The sequence below is a fragment of the Dermacentor albipictus genome, chromosome 2, assembly GCF_038994185.2.
Source record: "Dermacentor albipictus isolate Rhodes 1998 colony chromosome 2, USDA_Dalb.pri_finalv2, whole genome shotgun sequence".
NCBI lineage: Eukaryota > Metazoa > Arthropoda > Arachnida > Ixodida > Ixodidae > Dermacentor > Dermacentor albipictus.
Genome location: NC_091822.1, coordinates 73,746,600 through 73,773,134, shown reverse-complemented (window position 1 = coordinate 73,773,134; position 26,535 = coordinate 73,746,600). Strand labels below are relative to the sequence as shown.

The 26,535-nt window shown below is 47.8% G+C and overlaps 1 protein-coding gene across 1 annotated transcript; it reads left to right on the top strand.

Moving 5' to 3' along the window:
• Nucleotides 1-57: 57 nt before the first annotated feature.
• On the top strand, nt 58-2,265 carry LOC135905273 (uncharacterized). The gene has a single exon (XM_065436288.2). The coding sequence runs from the start codon at nt 89-91 to the stop codon at nt 1,286-1,288; it is 1,200 nt and encodes a 399-aa protein (XP_065292360.2). The 5' UTR covers nt 58-88; the 3' UTR covers nt 1,289-2,265.
• Nucleotides 2,266-26,535: the final 24,270 nt, after the last annotated feature.

The following is a 26,535-nucleotide window of genomic DNA, read 5'->3' as shown; positions in this document are numbered from 1 at the left end:
TGATATGCTAAATTATCCGCCCATGTCCGTATGTTGGCGTGGCGTAGCAGACGACTTCCGGCCACCGAGCGTGACGGACGTGTGCTTCATGGGCTCCCAAGGAGCGGCTTTAGCGGCCCAGCCGGGTCGCGGTATCAGGAGCACTGAAATGCCTGCCCAGGATTATGAAATGGTTGTTCCCCATCTGCCATCAGGTTCGAGTGTTTTGAACACAGTATTTTTGCATGGTGATGTCACCGCCAGGCCATATCGCGTTGAGCATTTTCGCGACGCCCTAGCACGTCTGTCATTGCTGCCGGATGTGGTTGCCCTTGGGGCATATCAGATGAACCACCTGTGGGTCGTTACTTTCAACAGCGAAGGAGCGAAGGCAAAGATTCTGCAGGCCGAAGCTTTCAATGTAAAAGACCACCGCTGCGTGGTTATTGACCCGACCAACCGAGGTGTCAGGCTGAAGCTGTTTTGGCTGCTCCACGGTGTGCAAGACGACGACGTGCGAGTGGCATTAGCAGCGTTCGGAAAAGTGACTGAAATAACCCGCGATAAATGGAGGGTTAAAGGTTGCGTTGACAAGGCTTCAACAACACGGTCGGTTACACTGAAACTGAAGGTGGGTGTTACCATCGAGGACTTGCCCCATCAGTTGCGTGTTGGTGAGGACGTTGCTCTCGTCCATGTTCCTGGCAGGGCTCCGCTCTGCCTTCGGTGCCGTGGAAAAGGACATATACGCCGTGAGTGTCGGGTGCCACGCTGCGGGCTATGCCGGCGTTTCGGCCACGATGAGAGCCAGTGCGTGCGTAGCTACGCTAATGTTACGGGCCAGGCACGAAATGATGAAGTAGCCGAACACATCATGGATGAAGCAGACGCGGTTGAAGCAACCCACGGAAGTGAGGGAGATGATGCCACCAAGGAGTCAACATCCAAGGAAACCGCACCCGCACCCCTTGCAGATACCAGCCAAGCCGGTAAGGACCAAACCCAGCCGGCCGTCGCATCAAAGCCAGCGTTCCTTCCGGAAAAAGCGGATAGCGTGACAGCTGTAAGCCTGGTTACGACTGGGCAGCAGGGCGACAACCAGGAAGACGCCGATACCGAGATGCCCGCCGCGTCAAGTGTAGCAGTGAAGCGGGCTCACGAGGATTCGGATATTCAGGAACCGAGATTGGTCGGTGAACGCGGCGAGGAGCCTCCGCCGAAGGCACCTTCAACGCGCCGCGGACCGTTCAAGCCCAAACCGAAATTGCCACCGGAACGCAGTACTGCGTCTGCTCTCCCTCCGCCTTAGCGGAGGCTACCTTTGCCACAACGGTTGAAGCCCGGTCTTTGATCGGGTCAGTACTAAGCTCAAACGCCTTAATGGATATGGTTTCACTCTGTTTGATGTGTGAGTAGTCTGATCGGCGTCTCCCTTTTCCTTAGATGGCTACCAACCTCACGTCCAGCCTACGTGTTGCTACGCTTAATGTAAGGGGCCTGTCGGCGCGTAGAAGGCAACTGCAACTGAACCGCCTTCTGCTAGAAAACGAAATAGATTTGCTCGCGGTTCAGGAAACTAAAATTGAAGACGAAAAACAAACAGACAGAATGGTAGCGGTCTATCGTAGCAGATACAGCGTTTGCGTATGTCATGCTGTTGGAAGAGCGGGTGGATGCGTTATTTTTTTAAGAAATGGTATTGGGGCTGTTGATACTGTGTTCTCGTGTGAAAGTGGGCGCCTTGTAATGTGTGATTTTGAATCGGATGGAGTGGCTTGGAGAGCTGTGTGTGTATACGCTCCGAATGCAATTGCTGAAAGGGAGAGTTTCTTCCGACAGGTGAAGCCTGTCCTGCTTACTGAAAGGCGGGTGATCTTGCTTGGCGATTTCAATTGCGTCTGTAGACCAGAGGATAGGACAACAAGCCGTTCCTTTCGAGATCGGAGCGCCGAGTTACTGTCCGAAATTGTAGGTGAGCACGACCTTGAAGATGTAGGCTTGATATCGACGCATGAAGGCCGGGCAATGTACACTCACTTTCAGGGAGGCAGTCATGCTAGATTGGACCGTATATATGTTCCTGTCGAATGTTCGCTGTTATGTTCTGACTACCAGACGATCTATGTCTCTTTTAGTGATCACTGCCTAGTCATGGTTACAATCGGTACGAAGAGAATAGCTGCGAAATTTAATTGGGACTTGTGGAAGTTTAATGATAAATTACTGGAAGATGAAGAGTACGTGACTAAAGTCAAGGATTATATAGCGAACATGCTGCGAAGTAACTCCGGAAGTTTTATGCAAGTATAGGAACAGTTTAAATGCGATATTAAAATAGCCGCTATTGATAGGTCATGTGCGCTCCGGCGAAAAGAAAAACAACGAGTTAAAGAGCTGCAGAGTGCTCTAGATTTTATGCTAAGTACGGAGTGCTACGAGCCGGGATTGTTCACAAGGGAAATTAAAGAGACTAAAACTAAGCTCGAGGCAATAGACGAAGAAATGTACCGTGGCGCAGTGATAAGGGCGCGTAACGAGAAACTGTGGTCCGGAGAGACGCCTACCAAACGCGCGCTCAGTGATGAAAAAAGGCACGCTTTGTCGAAAGAGATAACGGAAATATGCTATCAAAACGAAATCACAAATCGAAGATAAATAATCAAACAGGCATTCGTCGAACATTACACAGATATTTTCAGCCTTAATACTCCGGACACTGACGACTACTTCAGAACAGAATTCCTATCGCTGATGCCGAGATTAGAGGATGACCTTGTGCACGCTCTAGAAGCCAATATTACGGCTGAGGAAATTGAATCAGTGATTCTGGAGCTTAGTTCAAACAAGTCACCTGGGCCAGACGGTCTCGGTGCATCTCTATATAAAGCCTTTAGAACAGAAATGGCAGTCGCACTTGAAAGACTAATTAGTGAATTCTTTGAAACGAAAACAAGTCCTCCATCCTTCCGAGCGTCCCACGTAGTACTAATTCCTAAAACGACTGATCCGATTAAGTTACATTCTGTTGAATCATACCGTCCCATCAGTCTAACAAACGTGGACTATAAGATATTCATGAAGATTTTAGCTCGTCGCCTTCAAAGTGTTATTAAGTCACTTGTAGGGCCACATCAGACATGCGGCATAAAAGGCAGGTCAATCTTTACCAATGTTCACACAGCTAGAACTGTCCTTGAATGCTGTGACGGAACGTATGGGCGTGTGGCCATGTTGCAATTAGATCTCCACAAGGCGTTCGATAAAGTCGTACATGAAGTTCTGTACTTGATCCTAGACCATATCAATGTTGGAACTGTTATTACAGAAGGTGTTAAAATGATGTACAATGGTTGTATAGCGAAGCTGATAATTAATAGGCAGTTAAGTGATGGTATTCCTGTGCTGTCGTCTGTGAGACAAGGCTGCCCTTTATCCCCCCTGCTTTTCGCTCTCTACCTCGAGCCCTTTTGTTTGCGGCTGCTGAAGAGCCCAAACATTCGGGGTTACACTTTTCATAAAACTGAAGTTCGAGTTTTAGCATATGCTGATGATGTAGCAGTGTTTTGTACGGACCATGACAGTGTTAAAGCAGTTGTACAAGAGGCTGTAAAATTTTGTACTGCAAGTGGAAGTGCTATTAACTAGAACAAGTGTCTTGGTTTTTGGCATGGGAATTGGCAATACAAGCCCGAGACTTTTTGTAACATGCAATGGGCAGTAACTCCAGGCACCTACCTAGGTGTCCCCCTCGCACATTATCGAGATAGCAAAGAATATTGGGACAATGAAGTAGTGCGAATGAAAACCCAGACCGGCAAATGGGGAGGGCATAAATTTTCAATGTTTGCAAGAGCCACAGTGTGTAATTTGTTTTTAGTCGCGAAAATCTTTTATATGATGCAAGCGTTATGTCTGACGAGGATGTCTGTGCAAAAGCTACATAGAGTATTTGCGATGTTCATTTGGGCTTCAACATGGGAACGTACAAGTCGTAGTAATCTGTTCCATAGAGTGTTGAATGGGGGGCTGGGGTTGTCACATTTGTTCCTCAAACAGATTGTAAGCAGGTTTCTTTTTTTGCGTGATCAAAAGGATGCTTTTCTGAGAACAATGATTCAAGCTAGACTGCGTGATTCATTGCCTGATTATGTAGTGTCGTCCATGCATACGGGGCCAATGCCTTTAAGTGCTTTTTTGCGTGAAGTGGTCGCATCTTTCCGAATACTAAAAGCAAGATTTTCCAGTGAATATTTGGCCGTTGTTACTAGTAAGAAGTTGTACAAAGATCTTGTTGATGTATTCTTGCCTGTACCGTTGTATCGTACAGTATTTGTTTTAGGTTCAGAACGAGATGTTCTTTAGAGAGTTAAACGAATGCCGGTAAGAGCTTCTGTTAAATCTTTCTTTTTTCAACTACATACAGGCACTCTCCCAGTGAAACCGTGGCTGCAAAGCAAAGGCATTTTTGTACCTTGGTCTGTGAATTGCTTTATATGCAATAAACCGGAGACGATTGAGCATATCTTTTTGGACTGTCATGACGCAGTGTTTTTGTGGGATATTCTAAAACGTAGCCTTAAAAAGGAGTTGCCCTTAAGTGCTTTCGGAATACGCTTCCTGCCATGCGCGGAACCAGAGGGAGTGCCTGTCGATCTGTTAATGCTTTTGTGCATGCACAGTGTGTGGCGAACGCGTATGGATATCAGACATGAGCGCATTGTTCAGGCCCCTGCACATGAATATTTCATTGAAAGTGTGTTATATATACGCGAATTTTTTTGTGCACAGAGTGACCCTCCTGATTGGCTAAGTGCTTTGGACAAAGTGACTAGCCTACATCGTTCTTATCACACCACACTGATCCGGCATTGACTAGTTGTTTATATGACCATGTAATACTCACATTGTACCTTCTTTTGCCAAGCCGGTAATTAAAAAAAAAGTTGGCGTGGCGTAGCGGTAATGAGCCGGGCTGGGGATCTGCAGGTACGACGATCGAATCCTGGTCAGTGCACTTCTGTTTTTACATGTACATTTTTTCGATTTATATTGCGCTAAAACGCTATCTGTTGCTTTCTGTATTAAAAAAAATACATACGGTGTCCAGGCACCACGTATTTAACGCGCTAGAGCTGTTTTTCGCACCAGTAACCAGCGCCTCCCAGTACGCCGCGCTTGCCCAGCGGCCCATGCATCCAGCGCGCGGCACTGGACCCATAATCCGGCGATGCACTGGATACTGGGTACTGTTTATAGAGTGATAATATAGAGCCGTTCTTAGACAGGCCGCACTTTAGCTTCTTTAATGTCCTATAAACGTTCCTTTACAGAACTCAGTACGTAGGCCATATGATGGCACATTTTTAAAACGGGAATGGAGAGCCAGTCTAGAGACAGGCCGCATTAGAAGTTCTGAAAACGTTCTATAAATTTTTCTATAGAATTTGGTACATAAGATGTCAACACGACCTCTATAGAACTTTTATGGAGGATGTAGAGCCATTCTATAGACAGGCCGCATTAGAAGTTCTGAAAAGGTTCTATTAATATTTTTCTGTAGAATTTGGCACATAAGATGTTAATACGAACTCTATAGAACGTTTCCGAGAATGTTCTATAAAATTTTTTCTATAGAATTTGGTACATAAAATGTCAATACGACCTCTATAGAGCATTTATGGAGGGTGAATGGAGAGTCAGTCTATAGACAAGCCGCATTAGAATTGTTAAAAACTTTCTATAGACATTATTTTATAGAATATTGTACATACGATGACAATAAACCCTCTATAGACTGCTTATAGAGTGTGAATGGAGAGTCAGTCTATAGACAAGCCGCATTAGAAGTGTTAAAAACTTTCTAGAGACATTATTTTATAGAATTTAGTACATATGATATCAATACAATCTCTATAGAACATCTATAGAGAACGAATGGAGAGCCATTCTATAGACAGGTCGCATTAGAAGTTTTAAAGACATTCTATAAAAATTACTTTATAGAATTCAGTACATAGGACGTCAATACACCCTCTATAGCACATCTATTGTGTGTGAAATGACTTGTTTCTATAGAAAGGTTTCTATAGACTTCTTATAGAGATTCTATGCAGACAACTCTATAGATCGCGAGTTCCTATAGAGTCCCTTTTGACTCCATAGGAACTCATTAGGAGTTCTAAAGGAACTCTAAATCCATTTTCATAAGGGGACCAACCTTTCTCCCGAAGCACTCATCGACATACATAAGAACACACACACAACTCCCGATACCTCAAACCCCCTGCTCCCCTATGCAGGCACCCCGAATGCCAATCTCGACGCGGAGATTACGGAAGCAGAAGTCAGAGCAGCCCTCCTGACTCTCCGCTCTAATTCCACTCCAGAAGTTGACCGTATCTCCAATAGCATGCTCCGCAATTTAGACGATCAGTCGATTGCCCACCTCACGGAGTACGTCAACACATCCTGGCAGGAGGGCACCCTTCCGCAATCCTGGCGTCACGCCAAAATCTTATTCATACCCAAGCCCCACAAACCCCTTACACCTGCAAATCTTCGCCCCATCTCCCTAACCTCATGCCTGGGCAAGCTTTTGGAGCATGTCGCACTCGCCCGACTCGCACAACACATGGCGGAGCAAGACCTCTACCCGCACAGCATGGTCGGCTTCCGTCCCCACCTGTCGGCACAGGACACCATGCTCCAGCTCACACAGGATATTTTCGACCCCCTCATACCGGGCCACACAAAAGCCGTCCTCGCCTTGGATCTCTCCAAGGCCTTTGATCGCCTAGACCATCGAGCGATAATGGCGGCGCTCTCCCCCTTGAAAATAGGTGAACGTATGTACACCTATATTCAAGCATTCCTTACTAACCGCACAGCCGAAATTCACTTCGGTCCCCACACATCCCGCCCATACACCCTTAGTGGTATTGGCACCCCCCGGGATCTGTCCTCTCACCTTTTCTCTTCAATGTCACTCTCATTCCCCTTGCCCGCAAACTACAAAACATCCCTCACCTTTGGCATACACTCTATGCTGATGATATCCCTCTGTGGACCACCCATGGCAGTGATGGAGACATAGAGAATACTCTGCAGTCGGCAGCTACCCTCACCCAAACACATGCGCGGAGTATCGGACTCTCATGCTCTCCGGAGAAGTCGGAGCTCCTCATACTCCGCCCCACAACCCGAAACAGCCCCACCACCCCTATAACCGTGACACTGGAAAACCGGCACATCCCTGAGGTACACACTCTCCGGGTACTGTGCCTCCACATCCAAAATGACGGGAAAAACACTCTCACCATCCACAAACTCACGCGGACGGCGGTGTCGATATCCCACCTAATCCGCCGAGTTTCTGCACACCACCGGGGTATGAAGGAGCATGACTTATGTCGTCTCATTCATGCCTTCGTTCTCAGCCGCTTTCTCTTTATGCTCCCCTACCTTAAACTCCAGGGCAGGGAAATCTCCACCCTGGATGCCATGATCCGAACAGCATTTAAGACAGCACTACACCTACCCCTAAATACGCCCACCGAAAAACTCCTCCAGCTAGACCTACATAACACGATAGGTGAGCTTATTGAGGCCCACAGACAGACAAAATACATACGTCTCGCGAGAACCACCACCGGCAGACACATCTTACACACCCTCGGCATCAGGATACCAGCCACGGATCCCACACAGCTCCAGGTCCCCCACCACATTCACCGCGAACTTCTTAATAAACCTCTCCCTAAAAACATGCACCCCACCTACCACGAACCCCGCCGCAGAGCTCGCGCACGGGCGCTCCACAAACACTATGGCACGGAACCGGATGCTGTGCGGGTGGATGCCGCATGCACAGGTGAGGACGTGGTTGTTGCCATCACGAACGCCTTCCTAAAACCAATTACCACCCTTCACATATCCCAAACTGCCACTTCGGAGGAGGCTGAAGAGGCTGCCATTGCCCTAGCCATTACGCGCACGGAGGCCCGGTATATATTATCGGACTCTAAAACTGCGATACTAAATTTTGCTCGCGGGAGAGTTCACGTCCCTGCATTTCGCATACTGAACTCTCGCTGCACACCCGCCCCGCCACATGGAGCTCATATGGGTGCCTGCCCACTCTGGGAATCTTGGAAACGAGGCTGCCAACGCTTTAGCCCGAGGTTTTCTCAACCGGGCACCGGCGGCCTCCGATCCAGGGTTCTCACGGGAGCGCATGCATTCATTTACTGAACTGACGCCAGCCTGCAAAGCCGAGCGTCGGCTCTACCCCCCAGCCCATCCCTCCCTTGACAATTATCACCAGACACTTTGGAGGCGGCTCCAAACACGCACCTTATCCTCCCCTTATATACGCTCGCGCTATCACCACGTCCACACCGACCCCTCCTGTACCCTCTGCCACCACCCCAAAGCCACTCTCGGTCACATTCTTTTCCTCTGCCCGGCGGATCCTCCCCCGCGGGGCCTGGAGCACCTTACTACTTGGGAGGCTTGAGAGACCCTACTGCGCTCCGATGACCCGGCCAAGCAAGCCATCGGCACAGGCCGGGCTGCCAGCGTCATGAGTCTCCAGGACATGAACGTTTGAGTGCAGTGGGGCCGTGCGGGGGCTCAAGGAATTGCGTGTCCGCAACTCCCCTGTGTGCAATAAAGTTATCACCACCACCATCGCCGAAATGGAACGCCCATACCACGGTTATCGCGAGCAAGAACTATTTACCCTCGCAAACCGAGACGCAGCATCTCGATGGCGTCTGACAAGCTGCGAGTCGCAGTGCAGTGCACAGCCGTGAACCGGTGCAAGTTAATGGCAGCTTCGCGTCGTTTGATTGTTTTCACGGAGCACAACCAACAAAGATTATTCCGTTCTCGGTGGGAATAGCAAGAAAGTACAAATAGTACAGCCCTCTTCCTACGTGTTTCTTGAGGGGGCGTGCTTTTTGCATTGTTCGCGTCTAGCCGCCTCATATAGAGCCGCAAACAGTTTTTTCTTAGCGAACCTCGTCGCTCTCACAAGTCAGTTACTGCAAGCTTCGCATAAAAACGTGACTCACCTTTCTCAAACACAAGAACACATCCGCAGCAGACGTTCACGACACCTTCCTGCTGGCACGCCGCTGGTGTCGTTCATTTCTTTTTGATGGACGAATGGTGATAGGTGTTGATGGCAGTACGAATGAAAAACAAAAAGCACGGAAGGTGTCTTGGATAAATTCTGTTTTTATGCATAAGAAACACGCCAAATTTGGGTGTATAATTATTATTTTGTAAAGCGATTGAGCAGAATTCATAACACCATCAGGGTATCAAAAATAAGAACAAGCTGTTACTTCTTTTTTTTTTTTGCTAAATTTAGTTACACGCTTCTTCATCCCATAATTCCATAGAAATAAGCAAAACATGTTTTAACAATGCCAAAATATTATTCTTTTCCTATACTTCGTTTGGAACTTCATGCCGCACGTAGGCTCCTTTTTATTCTACGAGTATATGGCTCTATGTATTATAAAAGGTGGTAAGTTAAATAGATTGTTAGTAGGCGCTCTTTGTTTCATTGGTAACCTGAATATATTAAGGCGCAGGGCGTTATCGCACTTTACTATTGTATTGACTACTTCAACTCTCAAGTTATTTGCACTTGACACGGGTAATATGCGTAGCCGCTGACAGAATGGCATACTGGGGTGAGTACTTCTTGAATAAATTATCATACGTATAGCACACTGTTGAAGGCGAGAGACATGGTCACAATACCTTTTGTATATCCTGCCCCTCGTTTCCAGGCAATAGCATAACACCCTGAGCACAAATGAGAAATACAGAATGCGTGAAATCGAAAGTCCACAGCACTCTCTAGCCCTTAGTAATACATGACAGCGGTGGCTTAATTTGGTGCAGCCACAAATAATTTGTCATTTCCAGTGCATATCAGGCTCAAGCAGAAAACCAAGATAACACTTGCATTGCGACACGCTGAGCACATTCGTGTTGTTAATAGTTGATGCAACGTGATCACAAATAATGTTATTCGCGAGTCAAACACGGTGCACTTTATTTGCGGGGTATAAAGAGTCAGCTGATTACTTATGTGCCATTGTGATACTTCGTTAAGTTCTTCATTATTTTTACATATTAGTTCCTCTAAGTTGTCACTTGTGGAAAGTAATGCAGTGCCATCGGCATACACGTAAACTACTATGGCAAGTTTGTTGTTATGCAGTGCCGCATTTATGAGTTGTGTAAGAACAAGAACTGCAGAAGACGATCTTATGGTTTTGAAGCCATGCTGATTAGGACAGATGATGGTATACTTCTTTAAAAAAAATTCTGTATACCCTTACGAAGTACCTTTACAAAAACTGTATTGATTAGATTTAGCACCGATATCGGTTTGTAATTTCTTTATGTCGGACCGCTCACTGCTTTTAAAGATAGGTATGACCTTCACCTCCTATTCATCAGGATACACTCCATTTTCCAACGAATGCTTAGAGATATGCAGTAGATGCGTACCCAGTATATTGAAATTTTTTATCAGCCTAACAGGTAATGCATTTGTTTCTGTCGTGTTACCGACTGATAGGTTGCTAATTGTTGTAACAAATTCTTCAATTTCTATGTGAGGCAATGCAAAAGCGTTATTGTCAAGCTCTGGCATTTTCACTGAAGGGACATCAGCATGTACTTGCGCAGCTACCTTAAACCCTACGGAGGCAAAATAGGAGCTAAATGATTCAGATGTACCTTCGTCAACAGTTTGACGGAAAGTAGATATCGGATCCTAAGCCGATTGCGTAATTTACCGTGTCAGAATTTTTTTTTATTTCCTCGCAGGCGACATAGATAGGTTTCCATAGTGTTTAAATTGGCTTAGGTAATATTCGTTTGATCTCAACTGTTACCACTTGTGGTACCTTTTATCCTTATCTTTTAATAAGGTAATATTTCAACCATGGACACTTTGGGTAGCTGTATTTTTAAGGGTCGGCACAGAGCTCCGTTCAGCGGCATTTTTAAGTGTATCTAGAAATTTCATATACTCGGTATCAATGTTTATCATATGCCGTAATGAAATCTGTTCGTTCTAACATTTCACGCAGCAGGATATAGTCTCTCTTAGTCCGTATTTTACTCTGTGTCGAATGCAGTGTTTTTGAATAGAAACAAAAATAGATGAATGGTCTACAATCAACTCAGCGCAAGGACCAGTCTGCGCAGCTGGAGCAATATGGCAAGATGTGATCTACTGAGTACTTGGGCTATTGGGGTGCGAGATGGTTCTGTTTAAAAAGTTTTCTCGGAAATTTTTATGCTCCCTTCAAAAGCTTACATATCAACACCACACCCTTAATGAACTGCATACAGGCAACGGCGCGGGCAGCAGCACTTACATTCTATTGACGGTAACGCCATTTTAGCGCGAAGATTCGGCGGAGTGGTAACTGCGCTCCGTTGGCCACCTACACATTCAGCCGGCGCGGAAATGCGGTAACGGGAGCTACGCCCCTTCATCGAAATCTACGTCAGTGCGCAGCATAACTCTATCCTTTGTTTCCAATATTAGGCCCTGGTCAAACGGGCAAGGCCTCTCAAAAATTGGCCTGTAGGCTCATTGGGGTGTTCCCTCCCCGCGGTAATTTTTAGTAAAAAGCGAATAAGGAATTTTATTCTTAACTGAGGTACATCAATCAGGTTCCAGGCAGGTTACAATCATAGGATTCACCGACAGATTAGAGACAGGTTGAAACAAACTAAGTCACATGGTATATCACTAGTGTATACAAGAGTGTGGCAGGTTCTATAGCCCTGCCTGTGGGCACAAACAAACTACACATCATGTCTTCCGCAATCCTTCAATCGGGGCGCACTGAAATCTCACTCTACCATATGCGAGTTCAATGAGTGGGCACGACCACTTCTTGAGGAACACTTCTTCGCCGCAGAAGAATTCTACCTCCAAATGGTTTATGACTATGTTATGCATTCTTGAGAGCAGCCTCCACTCGTTTTTTCGGGACATACCCTGGTTAACAGCCAGCCCCCTGCTTTCCCACAAGACGAAGAACCCAACTGCAATCAAGAGCCGGGCCATGCGATTGTGCGGGCACGGTCCTTGGTTAATAAACCTTTACTTGTTTAAAGAGGAATACGCATTATCCATCAACGTCGAAAATGTTTGGCTACTCGACAGGATAGCAATGCATGTTTGTTGTCTTGATGTGCTCGACAGTTGACACATTGTTCGCTTTTAGTGTTATGCCATTCGCACATACGGTCCGCTGTGGGCAAGACAGACCAGCCGAAGCGCGAGACGACATCCGGAATGTCGCCCGGTAGCCAGCTGGCGGTTAACAAGACCCAAGGGAATTGCGTTTTCCTTGTGTGGTTTATAGAAACTAGCAGGAGTTCTTTTGCTCATTCTGTGTTGCTCACCTCTAAGAGGGGCGTTTCTAATTGTAAGGGGGAGATTCTCTTGTAGATATATATGACGTGCCTATAAAATGCTGGCGGGTTTACTGCTTTAGGGCCATTTGCCTGGGACTGTGAAAGAAGGCGACCTTGAACCACCAAACAGTAGCAAGCCAGCTTCCTTGCTGGGTGGTTTGGACTCGTTTATAGCACCCTCAGTGTGGTTTTAAGTGCCAAGATGCCTGCTAAAACAACTACTGAGGGAATGTTCCAACCGCCTTTCTCTCTTGGCGAGCCAAGATTTTCATACTTTACTAAGACTGTCATGGTGTTCCAGACGAAACGCATTATTTGTGTCTTAAAGTGTCTTGATGTCTGGTACGGTATAACTGCAGAGTTCGCGAAAAACCACAGGCGGCCTGGCCCGTCGGGACGCTGACTACGTGGTACCTTCGTACGCTATAAGGGAAGCTAAACTTGAGGGCGTGAGACACCTCCTCTTTGAAAGAGTGGAGTTCCGTCTTCGAGCTTTCGACTGATGCTCCCTTAGCGCTGTATTGGATGCCTACTATACGCATCCTGTCTACCACTGTAACTCCTGCAGCGTTGTTAATGCTGAAGAATGCAAAGAGAGCGACTTACTTTTGTGTATGTAAAGTTTACCGCCTGAATTAGATGCATATTCTGCGAACACTCTTAGGGCTATCCCTAGACTATCTTCACGTCTGTGATCAATTGTCCCATCGTCTCTGCGTATGCCGTGACTTTGACCGAGCAGTTACCTGGGAGTTGTAACACCAATACAATTTTACGTTTTTCTACTTAGAACACGAAAGTTCTAAGGTGAAATCGAAAAGCAAGGGGGAAAGCGGACAACCTTGCCGCACGCCTCGTGAAGGCTGAAAAGACGCGACTATCTCTTGATTTATAGTCAGCTCGCTGCCGATGTCGTTGTAATGTTTCATTATTAGGTGCACGAACTGCCTAGGGAACCCAAAGGCTAGCAATACTGGAAATATGTACGTGTGCTCCACCCTATAGAATGCCTGTGCTTCGTCAAGAGAAGTTAGCCATCCTTTAGCTTGCCTTGCCGTGGTTTACTCTATGATATCCCTATTGGGCATGTTTAAGGTTTGGACGTTGCGCCCAGAGACAGAACATGGTTGTCAGGAGTTTATTAATGATGGCATGACTTCCTGTACTCGCATTGTCAATACGGTGGTCAGCAGCTTGTACTCATTGCCTAACAATCTGATGGCGCGCCAGTTACGTGGGTCTTCGAGGCCGTCATCTGTTTTTTTTTTAAATAAAACTATCTGTCCTTGTTAAAACGACTGTGGGAGAGTGTGCGTACTAATAAATCTGTTGATCACTTCACACATCTTCGGACCTATAAGGTCCCAGAGGGTGCTGCAAAATTCTGTTGTAAGGCCGTCACAACCTGGTGCTGAGCCTTTATGCATATGATGCAATGCACGTGAGAGCTCCTCTAATGTTATTGGGTTAACCAAGTGACAGTACTCTTCTGGAGCGAGTTGTGGCAAGTCCACTAAGGAAGGGTGGCCGAGGACACTGTCTAACTCGAGGTGAAGCTCGTGGGTTAAGAGACTCTCAAAGTGCGCATAAAACCTTAATTAGTCCTGTTCATTGAAGTCCTTCTTGTTCTTCATTTGACATAATCTACGGCTGCTTACATAATTAAGAACATCCGGGTGTGAGCTTGGCAACTATCTAGCTGGAAATGAAGTGACTGAAGTCGTTGGGTTCTTCTGCCGCGATAATCGCATGTTGAGGTAGTTCACGTAAGTTTTCATTAAGATTGAGGATGGTTCGCCTCGCTAAATTATTCGGATGCGTTGAAATGTATCCCTCATTAAGTTAGAATGCCTGTGTTCGAGCTCCACTGGAAGACAGGAAGTTCCACTGTCTTGTAGTCCACGATTGAGGATCACAACGAAGGGATACATACGTGCGGTCCAAATGAGCCTTCACATTATTAGGACACCATGTGTGTTGAAATGTTTGGCTGTGTCGTAACACATACGCGTCTGTGAAATTGAACTGTTCTTTTTAATGTTCAGAGATGTATATGTCTACCCTTAGATGGACTTGTTCTGTCTGTTAGATTATTTAAAACACAGTTGAAATATTATGTGTAGGATATTTTCTTTCTAAGATTGAGTGGTTAAACTGTTGATAAAAGCTAGCCATTGCTGCTCCTTTGACTGGTGCGTAAATGTTCACAAGCCTAAATTTCTCCGTTTTGTACTCAAAGTCGAGCACTACATTTCGGCGTTCCGGATCAAAGCTGAAGTGGCATCCGTTGAGGAGCGACCAGTTTAATAGTATGATACCTGCCCCACATGCTTGGTGCGTGCGGAACGAGAAAAACCCTTTAGTCCGGAATTGCCTTTCAAGCCCCTTAACTTTCTCTTAAGAATCTATGCTCGTTTCTTGTTAACATAAGATACCACAGTGTAGTTTTCGGGCAACACTTGCCACTGTGCTTTGCTTAGCCTGGTTGCTAAATCGCCTAACGTTCCATGTGACTATCTTTAGAGGCATAGCTTAGTAAAAAGAGGAGAATAAATTACTGTGCGGACCTTTATAGCTTTATGTAACCTTATTTACCTGATCTGATTTTACCTGTGGACCTACGTAGGTCGTTCTAACGTTTACACTCCATTATCTGGCCTAGTCGGCTATCAGGTAATGGGTGTGCTGCATTTAAAGGAACCACTACTCCGGTGGATGAAGTGCTCGTGCCCATTGTTGCAGGGTTGTTTGCGTTATACAACAACGGCAACACACACAACTCAGATAAATAATTTGATACACATGTAGCAACATGCACACATCGTTCGCCTCTCTAAGTGGCGGCTAAAACACGCCCGCGCAAGTCACTAACTGTCCGGAAAGAAGCTGAACAAACAACACGGAACAAGACGAGATCCTGCGACTGTCTGTCTGCTTCCACGATTGGAACGCTCTCAACGTGAGCGGCCGCGAAGAAAACGGCTGCGCGAACTGGCGGGCAACGCCGCGCCAGTCCAATCAGCCGCCACGTCCGCACCAATGGAACAGCGCAGCGCGACAGCAACAACTCGCTCGAAGAAAAAAAGAAGCGCCCGCAGGTAGCCAACGTCGTACGCCTTCTCTCAACAACGGCGGGAACGCGCCCATACGAGTCACAAATACCAACAAGGCAGACAGGCTACCGCGAGCAATGAGAAGCGAAAACATCGTCGCTTACATACTTAGTAATAGTCACTGTCAGCGTCCATAGGGTCGATAGCTCCTGGTGCACTGCCATGTTGCCTGGGCGTTAAGTCTGCCCATTCAGTTCCGGCCGACCAGTCTATCTGTCGTTCAGCACTGTGGTCGCGCCTTAATTGCTTCCCACTCCCGTGCGTGCGCATGGTTGCGCCTCCTCCTGTGTCTGAGAGCGTCTCGCTGTTGCCGTGGCCGGGTGTCTCAAGCTGCTGGCGTCCATCTCCGTGCGTTTCGCGGCTGTGTCCCGAGCGTCTGCTACGCCGGCGTGGATGGTCGCTGCTCTTGCTCCTCGGCAACTCTGGCGTTCCTTCGTCTATTACAAGCGCGCTGGGCTCTTCGGACGATGACGACACCTCGGCGTCCCAGTGGTTCCTCCCGTCTATTCTCGCCTCCGAACCCCGTCGGGCGCCCCGCGCGTCCCCCCGTTCTGGCCGTCCCTGGGTGCTACTTTGTGGCGCTGGGAGGTCTGATGGCTGCTGCTTTGCAATAAACTGTGCTCCAGGAAGTCGGTCCTGTTCCGGTGCGTCTTGCTCGCACCCTCTTTGATGGTCCTACCGCACCGCCGAACCGCTGCCTCATAGCATTGCTTGCACGTGAGCAAGGGTTGACTTCATGCCAGTCTTTATCACCTTTCTTGTCCCACCACGGGTTCTGGCTCACGCCGGCGTCGTTCCGCAGTCCCGACTCCCCACGGCTCGGGCCAGATGACGGCTTGGAACCCTGCCGTCTCTGCCCTTGCTGTTGCGGCGTACTTTCGTTGTCGCCATCTTGCGCTCCTCCCTCCTGAGCGTTATGGCCACCATGTTGTGCGGCTGCGGCGCCGCCCGCTAGCTGTTCGTCGCCAAGCTCGCTCGCCGTCTTGGTGCCGGCGTTGTCCTTGCTTTCCGGAGGACTGTCCTCCGAGCCCTGCGGTTCCACCCGCTGTACGGGGTCTTGCCTCTTCTGTTCGGACTGAGGTGCTGCCTTCAGCGGCGTCAGCGTCCGTTGGTTTTTCTCGGCCGCCGTCACCCTTCCGAGCGGCCGAAAGTCGTCCACTTCCATGGCAGTCATACTGTACGTATTCCTAGCGGTGCAGTTGAAGCTTGCGTGCGAGCCACCACAGCGCCGACACGCCAGCGAGTAGGTCTCTTCCGGGTGGCCGTAAATACCACACCTGCTACAAAACGGTGTCTGGCACGATGCCTTGTAGGGCCGTTCCTGGCTACAACGACGACATAACCGCCGAACGCCGCGGTACTTGAACGTGGCACGATGTCCACTCACCCGAGAGAAGTTCGGGAGGGCGTTCTCATGCTTCCTGTCCATTCTCAGGTACCTTGTGCCTGTGCCCATGCTGAGCATGTCGTTCTACCGCGCTTCTTCGATTCTCAAAGTGCTTCCGAACATCTTCACGCTCTCGGCCACCTCATTGTTCGAACTTTAGCTCGGGAGATACACACAAGTGACACTGGTGACTTGCCGTGCCACAGGGACTAGGGCTACTACTTGGTTCCCAAGGCGATGGCCGCCCACTTGGAGAAGCTTTTGGACTGCAGGTGCTGAATTAATGACAATTTGAAAGTGGAACGTTCCAAGGCGCTGGACGCTGTAATTTGCCAACGACGTGCCTGGCGGCGACCTCACCTTAAAGAAATGATGAATTGGCGGGGCATAGCTATGGTGACCCCGGGTGCCGCCCTCCCGCGGGCACGATAACACTAGGTTCTGGCGGCAAAAAAAACGGCGAAAGAGTAGTTCGAGGATTTCAGGAGAGGCCTGAGCGATGAAATTACCTATGCTTTCCGACGCTGGTCTCCTAAATGGGGTCACTTACTTGGCGAAGCGAAACTTCAAGCTATTCTCAAATTTGCATCCTTAAACCTCAATTCTGGTTATTCTTTAGCAAGTGTATACCTTACTGGGCTTTTCTACATGTACTTGTTAATAGCGAAATTTTACAAGTTGCCGTATTCATGTTTACAAGCTAGCCAGGATTGGTTGCACTGCACGACTGCCATTTTCATGCGTGCCAGTCGCCATCTGGTGTTGAACATCGAAGTTTTAAATGCATACGCAGGACTTTTTTTTTACCGGATACTTTTTATTATTCTAAAAGCCAGTACACACGCAGTCGGTCCCACCCATACCCTTCAAGGCTAGTGATGGGTCCGCACGCTAAACAAGTACAATAACATTGGAAGACTTTTTGGTGAATGGACTCAATCACAACACACTTCAGTAACAACACGCAAGAAAATTGGCAAGCTTAAGTATATAACATTGTGGTATATTCGACCGAAGCAGAGAGAGAGTCCAAAGAATGTCCAAAGCACCGACAGGGCATCAAAAATAAAAACAAGCTGTTTATTTTTTTGTAAAGTTATTTACACGCTTCTTCATTCCAATAGTTCCATAGAAATCAGGAAAAGATGTTTTAACGATGCCAAAATGCCAATCCTTTCCATTACTTCGTTTGGAGCTTCATTACAACGTAGGATCCTTTATATTCTACAGGTCTATGGCTGTAGGTATGAGAAGGCGGGAAGGTAAATAGACTGTTTGTACAGCTCTTGTTTGTTTCATTGATAATCTGAATATAGTAAGGGGCAGCTCGTTATTGGACCTTATTTATTGTATTTACTACTACAGCTAACTTCAATTTATATCCATTTGATACGGGTAATCTGCATAGCTGCTCAAAAAGTGGCATACTGGGCTGAGTACTTATTGAATAATTTATTATACGAATAGCACGTTCTTGAAGGCGACAAACATGGTCTAAATATGTTTTGTATGTCTTGCCCCTCGTTTGCAGGCAATAGCATAAATCGCTGAGCGCAAATGAGAAATACAGAACGCGTGAAATCGAAAAAGCACTCTCTAGCTTTTAGTAATACATCACAGCCATGACTTAATTTGGGGCAGACAATAATCATTTGTTGGTTCCAGTGCATATCAGACTCAAACACAGCACGAAGATATTACTTGCATTGCGACACGCTGAGCACATTCTTGTTGTTAATAATTGATGCAACGGGGTGATAATTTATATTATTCGCGAGTGAAACACGGTGTACTTTATTTTCTGGTTATAAAGAGTCAGCTGATTACTTATGTACCATTGTGATACTTCGCTAAGTTCTTCACTAAATTTACATTTCAGTTCCTCTAACTTATCGCCTGTGGAAAGTAATGCTGTGTCATCGGCATGCATGATAGCTTCAGAATCCTTAATGCCTGACGGAAGATCGTTATTATAAAAGGAAACAGAGGCCCAGCAAGGAACCTTGCAGAACAGAGAAAATGGTCCTTTGCGGTAGAGAGGTTACATTGTTTACAGCAGCATATTGTTTCCTATATTAAAAATAACTTTTAATTAGATTATAAGTCTTTCCTTTCAGACCCTAAGTTTCCAATTTCTGTTGCAGTATTGTCTGATCTACCGCATCGAAAGCTTTGGATACATCTAAGTAAAGTACTAGGGCTAGTTTGTTATTATGCAGTGCAGTATTTATGAGTTGTCTAAGAACAAGAACTGCGGAAGACGTTGATCTTTAGTCGCTGAAGCCATGCTGATTAAGACAGATGATCTCATATTTGTTTAAAAAATTCTGTATACGCTTACAAAGTGCCTTTACAAAAACTGTATTGATTGCATTTAGCAGCGATATCTGCCTGTACTTTTCTATGTCGGATTTCTCACCGCTTTTAAAGATAGGGATGAACTTCTTCACCGGCAGTTCGTCAGGATGCACTCCATTTTCCAACGTATGGTTTAAGCTATGTAGTAGATGGATTCCCAGTATATCAAGGTTGATTTTTATTCGCCTAACAGGTAATGCATCTGGTTCTGCCGCCTTAGCGACTGAAAGGTTGTTTACTGTTGTAACTTATTCTTCAATATCTATGTGAGGCAATGCAAAAGTGTTGTCCCGCTCTAACATTTCCACTGAAGGAACATCAGCATGTACTTGTGCAGCTACCTTAGGCCCTACGGAGGCACAATCGGTGCTAAATTATTCAGCTGTACCTTCGTCAACAGTTTCAGGGAAAGTAGACATGTCGGATCCTGAGCCGATTACTCAACTTACCGTGTCCCAATATTTGTTTCTATTTCCGTGCGCCTGCTTCACGAGTAATGAGTCACATTATTTTTTTTCCTTTTCCTCATAGGAAACATAGATAGGTTTAGATAGCGTTTAAATTGACTTATGTAATATTCGTTTGATCTGAACTGTTACCGTTTATCCTTATATTTTTACGAAGTTAATATTTCAGTATTCATGCAAGGACACTTTGGGTAGCTGTATTTCTTACGGGTGGGCACAGAGTACCGTTCAACGGCATTTTTAAGTATATCTAGAAATATCATGTACGCGGTATCAACGTGTTTATCATATGCCGTAATGAAATGTGTTCGTTCTAATATTTCACGCAGCGGGACGTAGTCTATCTTACTCAGTATTTTACTCTGTACCGAATGCAGCGTTTTTCAATAGGAACAATAATGCATGAATGGTCTGCAATCAACTCGCCGCAAGGACCAGCTTGCGCACCTTAAGTAATATGACAGAGGATGTGATCTACTGAGCAGTTGAGGTATTGGGGTGCGCGTTGCTTCTGTTTACAAACTTTTCTCCGAAATTATTAATGCTCTTTTGAACGCTTACACTTCCACACCACGCTGTTACGGATCTGTGCGCCGACAACGGCGCGCGCAGGAGCACGTAACATTTTATTGAGAAGAACACTATTTTTGCGCAATGATGCAGAGGAGTGGTAACTACGCTCGGTCGGCCACTGCGGTAACGCCAGATACGCTTGCTCATCGATATCTGCGTCAATGAACAACATAAGTCCTTCTTTTGATTTCAATAGTAGGCCCTGCCCAAACGGGCAAAGCATGTCAAAAATTGGCCTATTGGCTCAATGGAGTGTCCCCCCCCCATCCCCCGGTAATCTTTAATAAAATGCGAATAAGGAATTTTATTCGTAACTCAGGCACATCAATCAGGTTGCAGTCAGGTTACAATAATCGGATTTACCGACAGGTTCCAGACAGGTTGAAACAAGCTAATTCACATGGTATATCACAGGTGTATACGAGATTCTGGCAGGTACTATAGCAGTGCCTGTGGGAACAAAGTACACATCATGCCCTACGCAACCCATCAATCGGGGTGCACTTAAATCTCACTCCAGCATATGCGAGCTCAATGAACGGGCACGACCACTTCTTGAAGAATTCTTCCCCTAAGAAGAAGAACCCTACCTCCAAATGGTTTATGACTACGTTATACATTTTTGAGAGCAGCATCCACTGGTTCTTTCGGGGCTTACCCTGGTTAACAGCCAGGCCCGTGTTCTGCTACAGGACGAAGAACCCTACTGCAATGAAGCGCCGGGCCACATGGGTTTATGTGGGCACGGTCCTCGGTTAACAAACCTTCGGATCTTTAAAGAGGCATACGCCTTACCCAACAACGCCCAAAACGTATTTGCTACCTGACAGGAGAGCAAGGCGTGTTGTCTTCATGTGATTTACAGTTAACACATTGTTCGCTTTTGGTGTAGTGCCATTTGTACATGCGGTCGTTGTGGGTAAGACGGACCACCCAAAGCGCCAGACGACATCCTGAATGTCACCCGGTAACCAGCTTGGGGTTAACAAGACCCAGGGGAATAGCGTTTTTCCTTGTATCGTTTACAGAAGTTAGTAGGGGTTCTTGTGCTAATTCTATGTGGCTCACCTCGAAGAAGGGTGTTTATAATTGTAGGGAGGAAATTCTCTTGTATATACCTATGAGGTGCCAATAAAACGCTGATGGGTTTAGTGCTTTAGGACCAGTTTCCTGGGCCTGAGAAAACAGGCGACCTTGAACCCCAAGAAGTAGCAAGCCAGCTTCCTTGCTGGGTGATCTGAACTCAGTTGTAGCACCCTTAGTGTGGTTTTTAGTGCAAAGATGTCTGCTAAAACCGCAACTGAAGGAATGTTTCAACCGTCTTTATCTTTTGGTAAGCCAAGAGAGAGAGAGTGAACTTTAATGAGAGAAAGAGATAGAACTTCGTTATGTCCTTGATGGGGTTCAGGGGTGGCGGGGATCGGGAGACTAACCCCCAATCCCCCCCTTCCTCAGACGGCGGCCAGTCCTTGCTTTCTGGCGGCGTCTTCGGCCATCCGGACGGCCCAGAGCTGCTCCTCTGGGTCCAAGCTGAGCAGCAATGTGTTCCACTGCTCGACCGTAGTTATGATGCGTGTGTTAGTGCGGGAGGTGTTGGTGGGTGAGGCTTTGGGGCATTGCCAGATAATATGATCGTGGTCAGCGCGGGCCTCGCACGCTTTGCTGAATGGGGAGTATGCATCGGGGTACATGCGGTTCTAAAGCACGTGGTTCGGAAAAGTTCGTGTCTGAAGGAGTCGCCAAGTGGTAGATTGAGACTTATTCAGTGTTTTGTGTGCTGGGGGTAGCGTAACCGCTCTCTGCGGTAGTGCAGGAGAATTTCTCTGAACTTGATCATTCGGTCCCGCGCGTGATCGCGATGCAGAACAGAGGGCTGGTCGGGATCGGAAGACGCAGGAGAAAGATGATGCGCCCGGTGGGCGAGGGCTCGGGCGGCATCGTGGGTGGCTTCGTTTCCAGCCAGACCGGAGTGACCAGGGGCCCAGATGATCTACACGCAGCGTTGCCTTGAGGGAGGAGTGCCAGAGAGAATCATCTGCGCTTGGGGTGCTATCAGTCCTCTTGTGTAGTTACGAATGGCCGTTTTTGAATCGCTGATGATGCAGTGTGCATTGGTAGCCGCGTAGGCCAAAGCGATGGCCGTTTCTTCTCCTACATCGGGTTGCGTGGTGAATGTTGATGCGGCCGCGGCGAGGCGGTACTGCGAACCCGCGACTGCGACAACCACCATGGCGTTTTGGTTGAGGTATTCTGCTGCGTCCACGTAGGTTACGTCAGCGGCTTGGTCGTAGCGCTTTTGTAGTTTTAGCTCGTTCTGCACGTCACTCCGGATTGTGTTCAGGATGCATATTGCGAGGTATGGGTGGGATAACTAGTTCAGCACGAATGTTTAGAGGGATGCGTACTCTTGGTCCGAATTGGGTGGTGTAGGTTATGCCTAGGTTGCCTAGAATGTGCCTGCCCGTGGTGGAATGGTCGAGTTGTTCGTATTGGCTAATACGCTGCGATTCAATAAGCTCGTCTATGGTGTTATGAATGCCGAGGGCGTGCAGGTTCTCGTTAGAGGTGGTGATGGGAAGATGTAGGGCTTCTTTATAGGCCCTCTTGATCATGGTGTTGAGTTTCAGCTTGTCAGTTGCATTGAGGCTAAGGTACGGGGCGACATAGGTGATCCGGCTCAGGGCGTAGGCGGTTACCAGGCGTATAAGGTTGCTTTCTTTCATGCTGTTATGTCGATTTCCGATGCGTGCAATGAGGCGAGTGGTTTGGTGTACATGATTATCTAATTGCTTGAGTATCTCCGTGTTTCTGCCGTTTTGTGGGATGCATAAGCCAAGGATACGAATGTACAGGTACAGTAGGTATGCGTTGCTGGTGCACGTGGAGTTATATCTCGGGCGGGTGAGGGTCTGGATGTCGACCTCCCCAATTAGGCTTGTACAGAAGGAGCTCCGATTTCTGTGGGGAGCACGCCAGGCCGCGCGGTTCTACGTATGCAACGACCTCGTTGATGGCTTGCTGCAGCGTGTCTTGAATGTCCCCGTCGCTGCCCCCGGTGACCCACAGGGTGATATCGTCTGCGTAGAGGCTATGCTTGAGGTTGGGGATGCTAGCTAATGCAGGCGGTAGTCCGAGCAAGGCAACGTTAAACAGAAAACGGGATAGAACCGATCCTTGCGGCGTGCCTTTGCTGCCGAAGTGAATAATTGGCTACTGCAACCCTCCGATGGTAATGGTGGCCGTGCGACCTGTAAGAAAATTCTTCACGAAGTGATATGTTCGATGTCCAACCTGGAGTTGTGCCAGATGGTTCAGTATGGCCTCATGCGTGACGTCATCGAATGCCTATGTATCGGTCTATCAGCTCTTGAAGAACTTGTGCGTCCGTGCCGGGAGGGTGTGAATAATTTTTTTCAAGTTGTGCTGCTGTGTGTTCTTGCTGTTGGCCGGATCGAGGAGGTAACGGAGGATATTCCGCGTTTTGGGCAGGTTTGGTTGCGGCTCCATGCTATCGCACGTGCTGTGCCAATTTTGACAAGTAAGTTGTTTTGCATAGTCTTCGATGTGAAAGGTGAGAGTACTAATACGTTTCCTGAGCGTTCGGTTAAGCTTGTTCTGTTTGCATCTGCGGAGCAGACTGGCGAGGGCTTCCCACATACACAGTAACTTGCTATCTGCCTCCTGCAGATTGACTTCCTCAGGCACCAATTCAGTGGCTTCGCACGCGTTTGCAGCAAGGATGCGACCCAATCTTCGAAAGGGGGTTGGGTACCCGAGAAAGAGGTGAGGGTTCTGGCCTGCCGGAAAGCGTCCCAGTTCGTTATGCGGAATTGACGGAGCACCAGCAGTTCAGTCGGCTGGGCCTAGGCCTCCCACGATGGGACGTCGAGGTCATGCCTCTTCGCCGTTTCGTAGGCCTGCTGGGTCGTCGAGATGGGAGCTGCGCAGGGCGGCGTTCCATCTCGACGACAGGGTCACGGGATTAAGGTGTGGGTATTGACGTTTGCTTTCCCATAGCATGTGGGGGAGTGTTGCTGATTCAGTTTTACAGACCTTGCACGTCTGGCTCGGGTAGATGTCGGGGTATATTGTGTGATAGCGCGTGAGGGAGGGGTATGTATTCGTCTGTAACAGGCGAAGGGTGGTTGCCTGTGCCCTGTTTAACTTGCGGTGAGGGGTGGAGAACGTTCTTGCGAGGTAAAATGACTTCACGAGGTCGTTGTACGTTGTAAGGCGGTCGCGTCCTCCGGGTGCACCTGCACCGTCTCCAGCACGGTTGACTAGTCCTTGTGCTACGGAGTGTGTAACCTCGTTGAGGTTGGTGAGGTGCGGGTGGACAACGCCGGCGTGTGCTGGGATCCAGACGAGGGTGATTTGATTTTCAGGCGAATGCGGGGCTTGTCGTAAGATACGGAGTGATTGCTGAGAAATACGACCTTTGATGTAGTTGTTTATTGCTGCACGAGAATCGCTCAGTATGGTGTGACAGGCTTGGTCTAGAGTGGCCAGGGCGATGGCCACTTCCTCGGCCGTCTCGGCATTTTTGGTAACGATACTGCCAGCATGTCGGAGCAAGCCGCCTGCCGTGGTAACTGCCGCAAAGTGCCGTCCATCTTGGCACTCAGCTGCGTCGACGAAGGTGACGCCCGCGGCGTTGGCATAAGCTTTGATGACGAAGGTAGCTCGTGCCTTCCTGCGTTCTTTGTTGTAGTCTGGGTGCATGTTTTTCGGAATAAGGTCGGCGTGTATCCACTGCTGAATGTCGCGTGGTATTGGGTGTTTGTCTCCATGTTGACGGTGATAGGTGATATTAGGCTTGTTTAGAATTCTGCGGCCCGTTTCCGTTAGGATAAGCCGCTCTAGTTGGGATCGACGTTGGGCTTCGCTTAATTCGTCTAGCGTGTTGTGGATACCTAATTGTAGTAGAAGTTTCGTGCTGGTGTGGTTGGGTAGTCCTAAGGCCTACTTATAGGCTCATCTGATCATGATGTCCAATTTAGGCTTTTCAGCTTTGTACCAGTTGAGAAAGGGCGCAACGTAAGTGATGTGACAGACGATGAAAGATTGGAGAAGGCGGATGAGGCTTTCTTCCTTCATACCCCCTCGCCGGTTGGTCACTCGTTTCAGCAGTCTGGATGTATTAGCGGTCTGTCGAAGGATCTTGGAGATGGCCGTAGAGTTAGCTCCGTTGGCTTCTATGGTCATACCAAGAACGCGGATGCTAGGGACCACGGTTATAGGTCTGCCATCCCTCAAGTTGAGCTCTATTTCCTCGTATTGGCGTTTATCCGTGGAGCCCCGCGGGGGGCGTCCACGGCGTGTGGGGCGGTATAGGAGAAGCTCCGAATGTTCAGGGGAACAGCGGAGTCCCGTGCCTTCAAGATAATTTTCTACGGCGTCAATGGCGTCTTGCAGGGCAGTTTCGATTTGGCCGTCACTCCCTTTACAGCCCAGATTGTAATGTCGTCGGCGGATGTGGTGTGTTCAATGCCGTCGTGTTTTTGTAGTTCTTGTGCTAATCCGAGCACAACCAGATTAAACAGTATTGAGGAAATGACAGAGCCTTGCGGTGTGCGCGTGCTGCCGAGGGAGAGTTCCTCCGATCGAATGTCTCCGACCGACAGGAAGGCCTTCCGATTGGATAGAAAGTCTCTTACGTAGTTGTAAGTGCGTTCTCCAAGGTTGAGCAAGGAGATGCGTTCGAGGATGGTGGAGTGCCTTATGTTATCGAAGGCCCGCTCGAGGTCGCGGCCCAAGATCGCCTTCGTGTGACGGGATTCGCCATCTAGGATTTGATGCTGAAGTTGGAGCATAGCGTCTTGGGTGGAAAGATGCTGTCTAAAGCCAGTTATCGAGTGGGGGTAAGCACATGAGTCTTCAAGGTGAGTGTTTACACGGGTTAGGAGTGCGCGCTCCATCACCTTGCCTACACATGAAGTTAGCGATATGGGCCGGAGATTGGCGAGGCTATATGGCTTACCGGGTTTGGGTATGAGAGTTACTTTGGCCGTGTTCCATGTCCGGGGAATGGATCTCTGGCGCCAGCAGTTGTTGATGTATTCGGTGAGTTGTTGCACCGAGAGGTCATCTAGATTTCTTAGTGTTTTATTCGTAACACCATATGGGCCTGGCACTAACTAACTTTCTGGGTTCCCCCGGGGTTCCGTTTTGGCGCCCATCCTGTTTCTTTTGT